Below are 10,000 nucleotides of genomic sequence, written 5' to 3'. Positions count from 1 at the left end.
ACTTGTGTAATAGCTTCAGCCAACTAGAAGAAAGTTATTAGATTTAAGGCAAGTAGTTTAAAATTCATACTTCAAGATTTAACATTTATCCCAAAGAGATTCAAACCGGAATGTGACGACCCAAAACTTGCGTTATGAGCCTAAACACTAGAAACCATTACTTGTGTACTAGCTTCAGGCAACAGGAGGAAAGTAATTTGATTTTAAGCATATGATTTGAAATTTATACAAGAATGAAAATATATATTTCAAAGAAATTCAAAATGAATTTGACGACCCACAACTTGCGTTATGAGTCTAAACATTCGAAACCATTACTTGTGTAATAGCTTCAGGCAACTAGAAGAAAGTTATTAGATTTAAGGCAAGTAGTTTAAAATTTATGCTTCAAGATTTAACATATTTCCCAGAGAGATTCAAACCGGAATGGGACGACCCACAACTTGCGTTATGAGTCTAAATACTAGAGACAATTACTTGTGTAATAGCTTCAGGCAACAGGAGGAAAGTAATCTGATTTTAAGCATATGTTTTGAAATTTATACCTCAAGAATTAACCTATATCTCAAAGAAATTCAAATTGAATGTGACGACCCACAACTTGCGTTATGAGTCTAAACATTCGAAACCATTACTTGTGTAATAGCTTCAGGCAACTAGAAGAAAATTATTAGATTTAAGGCAAGTAGTTTAAAATTTATACTTCAAGATTTAACATATATCCCAAAGAGATTCAAACCGGAATGTGAAGACCCATAACTTGAGTTATGAGCCTAAGCACTAGGAACCTTTTCTTGTGTAATAGCTTCAGGCAACAGGAGGAAAGTAATTTGATTTTAAGCATATGATTTGAAATTTTTGACTCAAGAATTAACCTATATCTCAAAGAAATTCAAATTGAATGTGACGACTCACAACTTGCGTTAAGAGTCCAAACATAGTTTAAAATTTGTACTTCAAGATTTAAAATATATCCCAAAGAGATTCAAACCGGAATGTGTCGACCCATAACATGCGTTATGAGCCTAAACACTAGAAACCATTACTTGTGTAATAGCTTCAGGCAACAGGAGGAAAGTAACTTGATTTTAAGCATATGATTTGAAATTTATACAAGAATGAAAATATATATCTCAAAGAAATTCAAATTGAATGCGACGACCCACACGTTGCGTTATGAGTCTATATATTCGAAACCTTTACTTGGGTAATAGTTTCAGCAACTAGAAGAAAGTTATTAGATTTAAGGCAAGTATCTTAAAATTTATACTTCAAAATTTAACATATATCCCGAAGAGATTAAAACCGAAATGTGACGACCCACAACTTGCATTATGAGTCTAAATACTAGAGACAATTACTTGTGTAATAGCTTCAGGCAACAGGAGGAAAGTATTTTGATTTTAAGCATTTGTTTTGAAATTTATACCTCAAAAATTAACATATATCTCAAAGAAATTCAAATTGAATGTGACGGCCCACAACTTGCGTTATGAGTCTAAACATTCGAAACCATTACTTGTGTAATAGCTTCAGGCAACAAGAAAGAAAGTTATTAGATTTTTGGCAAGTAGTTTCAAATTTATACTTCAAGATTTAACAAATATCCCAAAGAGATTCAAACCGGAATGCGACGACCCATAACTTGCGTTATGAGCCTAAACACTGAAAACCATTACCTGTGTAATAGCTTCAGGCAACAGGAGGAAAGTACTTTGATTTTAAGCATATGTTTTGAAATTTATACCACAAGAATGAAAATACATATTTCAAAGAAACTCAAATTGAGTGTGACGACCCACAACTTGCGTTATGAGTCTAAACATTCGAAAACATAACTTGTGTAATAGCTTCAGGCAACCAGAAGAAAGATATTAGATTTTGGGCAAATAGTTTAAAATTTATACTTCAAGATCTAACATATATCCCAAAGAGATTCAAACCGGAATGTGACGACCCATAACTTGCGTTATGAGCCTAAACACTGGAAACAGTTACCTGTGTAATAGCTTCAGGCAACAGGAGGAAAGTAATTTGATTATAAGCATATGTTTTGAAATTTATACCACAAGAATGAAAATACATATCTCAAAGAAATTCAAATTGAATGTGACGATCCACAACTTGCGTTATGAGTCTAAACATTCGAAACCATTACTTGTGTAATAGCTTCAGGCAACTAAAAGAAATTTATTAGATTTGAGGCAAGTAGTTTAAAATTTATACTTCAAGATTTAACACACATCCCAAAGAGATTCAAACCGGAATATGGCAACCCATAACTTGCGTTATGAGCCTAAACACTAGAAACCATTACTTGTGTAATAGCTTCAGGCAACAGGAGGAAAGTAATTTGATTTCAAGCATATGTTTTGAAATCTATACCACAAGAATGAAAGTATATATCTCAAAGAAATTCAAATAGAATATGACGACCCACAACTTGCGTTATGAGTCTAAACATTCGAAACCATTACTTGTGTAATAGCTTCAGGCAGCAAGAAAGAAAGTTATTAGATTTTTGGCAAAAAGTTTAAAATTTATACTTCAAGATTTAACATATATCCCGAAGAGATTCGAACCGGAAGGTGACGACCCATAACTTGCGTTATGAGCCTAAACACTGGAAACAATTACCTGTGTAATAGCTTCAGGCAACAGGAGGAAAGTAATTTGATTTTAAGCATATGTTTTGAAATTTATACCACAAGAATGAAAATTCATATCTCAAAGAAATTCAAAAAGAATGTGACGACCCACAACTTGCGTTATGAGTCTAAACATTCGAAACCATTACTTATGTAATAGCTTCAGGCAACTAGAATAAAGTTATTAGACTTTGTGCAAAAATTTTTCAATTTATACTTCAAGATTTAACATATATCCCCAAAGAGATTCAAATCGGAATGTGACGACCAATAACTTGCGTCATGAGCCTAAACACTAGAAACAATTACTTGTGTAATAGCTTCAGGCAACAGGAGGAAAGTAATTTGATTTCAAGCATCTGTTTTGAATTTTATACCACAAGAATGAAAATATTTATCTCAAAGGAATTCAAACGGGCATGTGACAACCCATAGCTTGCGTTATGAGCCTAAACACTAGAAACCATTACTTGTGTAACAGCTTCAGGCAACAGGAGGAAAGTAATTTGATTTCAAGCATATGTTTTGAAATTTATACCACAAGAAAGAAAATATAGTTCTCAAAGAAATTCCAATTGAATGTGACGACTCACAACTTGCGTTATGAATCTAAACATACGAAACAATTACTTGTGTAATTGCTTCAAGCAACAAAAAACAAGCCAATTAAAATATTGGGCAACTTTTTTTTAATTTTGTAACTCGTTAATTATAACTCAAGAACTTTGAAAAACTTTTGAGGACAGAATCTAACATTTACAATTTATTTAACTTTCTGAAAACAGACTAGGAATGATCAAATGCATTGCAAAGTTTCATCGCAAAACACTCTCCAGCTATTGAAACACAGAACACTTTGGATAAAGAGTCTACATTAACCAGATCTTCACGCTCAGTTTCTCTGATTAAATAAAAGAAACCTGTCACAGGGCCCACTTCTTGCACAACAGCAAATTCAGCAACACTGGCAAAAATCGTTCTATCAGAAGCCGCATTTGGAAGTATTATAAAATAAAGAATTTGTCCAAAATACTAGACCTTTTGTAACGAACAAAGCTGTTGCATTTGCCAGAAAAAGGTGCACGAGAATAAGCAGGGGTGTCGAAATAAATTTTATTTACCAATAAACGATTCAGAAATGTTGCCTCTGGATAAAGAAGACGACCCATTTTCAAACTTTCCGTTTCCAGCATGAACGCTGAAAAGTTTTATTTATTAAAATTTTCTTGGCCAAGCAGTTGTCTGACCAATCCGCCGAAAACACTCTCCTCAGACTTATTATGAAGATCAAGCAAACGCTGTCTTTGTAGGAAACGTCGACAAACAACTTCGCATTCGTGATGCGATCCTGTGAATACTTCTCCTAAAATCCTATTCGCAGATTCAAAACTCATCGCCGAGAATGAAAAAAGCGGCCCAAATCTGCGAACTTGCGTAGGTAGATGGCAAAGGGAGTGGACATTGATGGTTTCTACTCGTTCATTTCCATCAAAAATATCAACCACGCTAGAGCAAAACTAATTCAATAGACGTTCAATAGCTTCAACATCTTCTTTTTTACTGGATTCAAGCAACAACCGAACGCCAAACACAAAACTGAATAAATTGTCATACAAAAATTTGGGAATTCGTTTCCAAAAATCTACGGGACTCAGATAAAACAACCAGTTGAAAAATTCATTGGCTTTAAAATGGTTTATTTCATCAAGCAATCGGATTTTGCGAGAATAGGTAATGAGTTCTCGTGGGCAAGTTAGAGAAGGAACCAAATCGTTAATTTCTTTTCGGTAAGTTGGGGGCCATCTTTTTCAGCAAATGCTTTAACAATTCTGGAAACACTCCCAGCAAAATGCAATGCGTATAATCTATGGGCGCTGTTAGCGGAAGACCAGACACGATATCGCTAAAAGCGCTCTGGCCTTTTACACCAAAACAGGATGCAGATGAAGTTGCTGACCTGAGCTCTGCAGCTTCTACGTACCGGCTATGCAAAGTTGTCTCTCGAATTGATCCCGACTGATTATAGGGATAATACGCATGTGCTCTTCCTATAGTTATTCCTTCAGCGGTACAAAAATGGCATCCAAAGTACCCATTGAACCGCACCATGTTTAAAACATGGGGTTTGGCAACCAAATCGGTCACCAGAAGTCAAACTTTGAAAGATGTTGTTATCTTCGGAAAATCCGGGGTAGAAGTTTCGATTGGGGAAAAAAGTTCAGCTCTTAATCGAGGAACGATCTCATTCCAGTTTTGAGCACCAGAACCAACAAAGAGACAGGACAAAACGATGTTTTTGCGAGACATGCGCAAAATTGGTGGCATATCAGAGCATTGAAGCCAAACAGGCCACAACTCTTTTTTGTACGTGGACTTCTTAATAATAACACCGTCTGTCATCAGAAGATTCAGTTCTAGTGCGCTCTTTTGAATGCAAGCGATAGGTGCTATACTCGGATTTAGGTCTTGTTTCACGTTTTCTCTCCTGAACTGCGAATAATAAAAAATTTGTCGTATATTTTGTTGAACAATTTTTTTTAACTGGTTGCGAAAGTTGAGGATAATTACGTTGCCGTTCAAACTATTCAGACTTGCCCTTGTCTGATTCGATAGATCTCGCTTCATTTGTCGCACCAGCGAATGGCCAGAAGGCAAACAATTATCCGTTGGAAGAAGAGCTTGCGTAACAGAGTACAAAGCTATCGAGGCTTCGTCCGATAGAGAGAAACGGGAACTGAACAAGTCCAGGAGAGCAGTAGCCTGCTGCACGGTAACAGTACTGATAGGAAAGAGCGGAGTTCCTCCTGCAGACTCGGTTGCGTCTATCGGTTGGGGACTTTCGGGTTTTTCTTGTATTTTCGATAACGAACAATCAAAGGATCGATAAAAAAGAGGAGAAGCTCTGGGAAATTTATTGACAATCGATCCAACTTCAGAGACTACTTCTAGATCAGCTGACTGACTTTCATCCGGGCTATCATCCACATGCGGCTCCAAGTTACCAGATGATTCAAGAACCTCTAGAGGAGAGCTTCTGTGAGTTATTGAATATCGACTTTGTGAAACTGCAGCAGACGAGTCACCCGAAAGATGACTAGGAGGCACTTCGGTTATTCGGTTGTACATTTCCACTAGCTCCCTCTGACTCAACTTTTTTTTCTTAGGTTTGACAGGAGCTATAGATAGCAATTTATTCTCTTCGGCCACAGACTCCTGTACAAAATCTCTGATAAATTCACTAAGAAAAACTGCTAAAACCATCAACACTTTCTCTTCTAATTCTTCACAAGTCTGACATTTGCAGAAATTTTGTTCGAAAAAATCGGGCCTATATTTGACTAAAATCTCAGAATTACTTGATATTCATTTCTTTGTTCTCAATTGCACAACACCCGAGACGCTAGAGTAGTCGTACTCGCAATTAGAGTTACAGTCTGAATTGACAAATCGAACTGGCCCCACCAGCAAGAGAGTTTCTTTCCGAGCACATGACGGACCAATCAGTAACTCCATTCGGAATTGGTCTCACAAAACCCACAGGACCCTTAATTACCGCTGATGGTTTCAAATCCTCCGATCTAACGTATAGCAGACGATAGCCGTTGTGTTTATCAAGATCAATTTTAAAATTTGGCACTAAGTTTGCATAGGAGGAGCAAACCGTTTCGTATGTTTCGCGCCACAATTTTGTCGTCGCAACAAGGTGATCGAATCGCCTTTCTGACAGAGGTCTCACTATACATTCAGCGCTCCGATAGCAGTTTTCAACCTTACGCTTGACGGCATAGAGATCACATTGGCTGAGCATGACCCAGTCAACTTGTTTCTATAGCATTGAAATGAAACTACGTATCTTTTTTCAACAAAAGAAAATTGACTGAAGCAGCGTATAGGATAAAACTAAGCATGAGAAAGAACATAATTCTTCAATTACTACTGATATTGAGCTGTGTGGCGGGGTAACGTTGTCGAGATCGAGCTACCGGGTTCGGAAGGGCTGCACAGGAGGTAGGTTTTTGAAAAAAAAAGAGTAAAATTTCATTAAAAAGAACCTAAGAGCCGTACTTTTAGAAAAAAAATTCTCCCTCTTCCAATATTAGTCTGCATGGTTTCATGATTTGACACCCCTCCCCGCTGTTTAAAATTTAATCATCAATAACTATTTGAAACACTCAACACAAACGGTTCAGTGAAAATCTGCATAGGAAGGACCAACAGAAATAAAACTATTGCTAAAAACTTCGAGAGATTAAAAACACCCAAGCAAACACTTCACTAATAGGGAACAAATTCTGATAACTGTTGAAATAGTTAAAATTGAGCGTAGTAACGAGGAAAGGAACAAACAAAATTATTAATTTTTAACTTTTGAACAACAAAATCTGTTTAAAAGATAAGCATAAATATACAGTCCAAAATTGATATTCAAGAATTGCAATCTGTTGATACTCAGAAAAGTCTTGATAAATTAGTCCTCAACTATAGGAACGCATTAACTAGATAAACCAGCACATGGAAAACAGGAGTGCTTGAGAGAAAGAAGACATGTGAAGAGCTTAAGAAGGAAAAAAGAATTGAGTTCAGAAAGCAAGCAGTCCTTGGTTTCACAAATTCTAATTCTCATTTTGCGGATCGATATTTTCTTGTAGAGGTTGTTCATTTTCCTCAACAGGTGTCTCAACATTGCCAAAACTTCTACGTTCGTTTGACTTTAGCTAATTGGCCCGGTTGTTGTAGCTGACTTTTGCGTGCTCGTACATAGCCAGCCAATTTTCGCTGTACTTGAGTCCGAAGAGTTCTATAACAGAAAACAAGAATGGTCCATTCACAGCATACTTTTGCGCCAGAAAACGTGGAGATAGCAAAATAAAAATTAGCACTGAGACCAGAGAAACGTCAAATCTTTAACTCAAAACTCAAAACGTCTCCAGAAAATTCTAACGCATCTTTACCCTTCATTTGATTTTTTCGAACTGGACTGTAGTCCCTTCGTGCAGGTGCTCCACTTCTTGGATTAGCTTTAGGCGACAGCATTAAGTTCTTTTGTTCATCAAGCGTCCACAACTTATTCGCTGCCTGCCGCATTATTGAGGCCGCTGTCTTGCCGGTGATGGTCGCTAAATCGAACTCTTTGTTCGGTCCTTTGGCCACAAGCAGTGAGGGTTGTGATCCCTCTTCAAATTGCCTTGGCTGTGGCAGCAGGAGAACACAACGTGCAATCTGCTGATTCTGAACAAAACAATCGGACATCGATTTTATGAACCACTGACAAGGAAAACCACTTTTCAAGAAAACCGGATATTTGAAAGAAACAATTCAAAAATATTTCCAAGTGCAAGATCTCTACAAACTGACCATTATCTTAAGCTGATTTGCATGGTTCTGCAGCTCATTGTATTTTCTATTAGCAAGTGAGCTGATTGATGATTTCAGGTCCTTCACCGCATTGTTCAAGTCAGCGACGGTGTCCCGCAATTCCGACTGGACCGTGACACTATAATCCACTGCCTACAGCAGCTTTCTGTAAAGTTGGATTTAGGGGGCTTGCGGGGAATCCCTGGTGTTGATGTCTTAAGGGAACTGTAGCAGTGTTGGCTGTTGGTCTGAAGAAGGGCTTTCCTTAATTGCAGCATAAATTAGAAAACAAAAATCTGAGGGCGAACACTTTTACCTGTCGAACAATAGAGACTGCCTCTACCTCCTCCTCTTCATCTATCATCAGATCATTGTCACCCAAAACTCTTTGGAGATCTTCATCGCCGAGATCGGGCGTTGAGGTGTGAACAGCATTACTCAAATCAGGGTTCAAAATTGTTGTGTTGTTTGCGTCGCTCGACAAACACTGACTGAAGTTCAGTCTTTTAGAAAACAAGGAGTGCGCAGAGGAAGGGCCCGGTATCAATTGGTTGCGTGGGTCCAGTGCTGTAAGGTTAGGGTCAGCACTGAGCTGGAACGAAAGCTCATCACTTGCCTGACTATCGTTTCTTTGGGATATTAGATATTTTTGCTCCTCGTCATCACAAAATCCCTTGTGGCCGTCAGCGTTGACGAGAGCTGACCAAATATAGGAGCCTGTTCTGGGGTTCTTTTTGACGTCTCGGACATCAATTGTGTCTCCAGCCTTTAAAAAACGGAAACCTTCTATATATATAATATATATTGACAAATTACAGAAAACAAATCAAGGCATTATTTTCAAAAAAGTTCATATATAAAGTAACCTGCCTTGATTTTTACCCGCTGCTCGTTGTTCAGCCCCAATGCATTACTGAAATTGCAATTTAAAACTAAGTTGGACTTGTTCTCGAACTTTAAGAACCAGAGGCGATTTTACATGAAGGCTAGGTTCCGGTCATCAACTTCCTTATCTTTCTGCCTCAACCCTTTTGTGTCACGCAGATGGGGCCCTCATCCCTAGAAAACAGCTGGTAGATAGAATCCACAATCGTTTCAGCTTCGACACTTCTGTAAAAACTGATAAAAAACTTTCAAAATTTGTCCTAATCATAATTTTTCGAGCAACGCTGTCAGAAAACATAAAAATTTTCCTCAAGTCATAGTATCAATCGCAGCGCGACCTCACTAATTAGAGCGGTCTCAAAGACATCGCAAACCGTATATGTAGCTGCCTATTTCGACAACTCAATCACAAATGAGTGTGGAAGGTATAATGTTAAAAACCCGACAAAAAAGATACAGTTGCCGTATGGTCCATTGTTAATAATTCAGACTACCGGAAAATAGTCGCGATAGACGCTTGTGGCCATCCATTAAACAACTAAAATATGAGATAGACAGATTGACCACCAGTCCTTCAATAGACCACTACAATTTTAAGTTAGAGTCGGAGTGTCATTTTTACGAGACACATACGCTCCATAAGGAAAATGCCCTGAAAAAACTTGAAGCATGATGGGCTCATATGGCACGGAAAACTCATCACAGAAATATTTCACAAGGATCAGCAAATGCATTTTGTCAAAGTCGGGGGTGATTTACAACGGAATAAGAATAGATCCGAAAAGTCACATGCATGTACAACCTGGATTGAGCACCAGGTATGTACCTGATACTCGATCGCTAAGAACTTTTCGAAATCGAGCTCAAATTAGACGGGACTAAAAAAGTTAGTTAGCAGACAGGATAAGCTAACCCATGTTTAAAAAGGAGCTTCCTACGTGCTCTCAAAAAAAAGTTATTAGAGAACGAGCGTCAGGCCTACCTCATTTTTCGGGGGTACGGTACTTAAAATCCAGAATTCTGACCAAAGTATAAATCGCATCAGGACGTGACATAGCTCATTCAATTGCCCGTAAAATAAGCTTTAAAACTATATATATGACATTGTATTC

At 37.7% G+C, this 10,000-nt stretch overlaps 1 protein-coding gene across 1 annotated transcript in view; it reads right to left on the bottom strand.

The window, feature by feature from the left end:
* The window catches only part of LOC142341365 (uncharacterized), an 82,359-nt gene that overhangs the window by 34,733 nt on the left and 37,626 nt on the right, over nucleotides 1-10,000 (bottom strand). The window contains exons 9-12 of the mRNA XM_075392292.1: nucleotides 8,320-8,769; nucleotides 7,601-7,877; nucleotides 7,391-7,446; nucleotides 5,244-5,861 (exon numbers count right to left, since the gene is read on the bottom strand). Of these exons, the coding sequence (XP_075248407.1) occupies nucleotides 5,244-5,861; nucleotides 7,391-7,446; nucleotides 7,601-7,877; nucleotides 8,320-8,769 (1,401 nt within the window). The remainder of the gene's footprint in view (nucleotides 1-5,243; nucleotides 5,862-7,390; nucleotides 7,447-7,600; nucleotides 7,878-8,319; nucleotides 8,770-10,000) is intronic.

This window comes from Convolutriloba macropyga, chromosome 6 (genome assembly GCF_964194025.1).
Source record: "Convolutriloba macropyga chromosome 6, txConMacr16.3, whole genome shotgun sequence".
Taxonomy (NCBI): Eukaryota; Metazoa; Xenacoelomorpha; order Acoela; family Convolutidae; genus Convolutriloba; species Convolutriloba macropyga.
The sequence above is the reverse complement of the archived record's forward strand: the minus strand, read 5'-3'. Positions and strand labels throughout refer to the sequence as shown.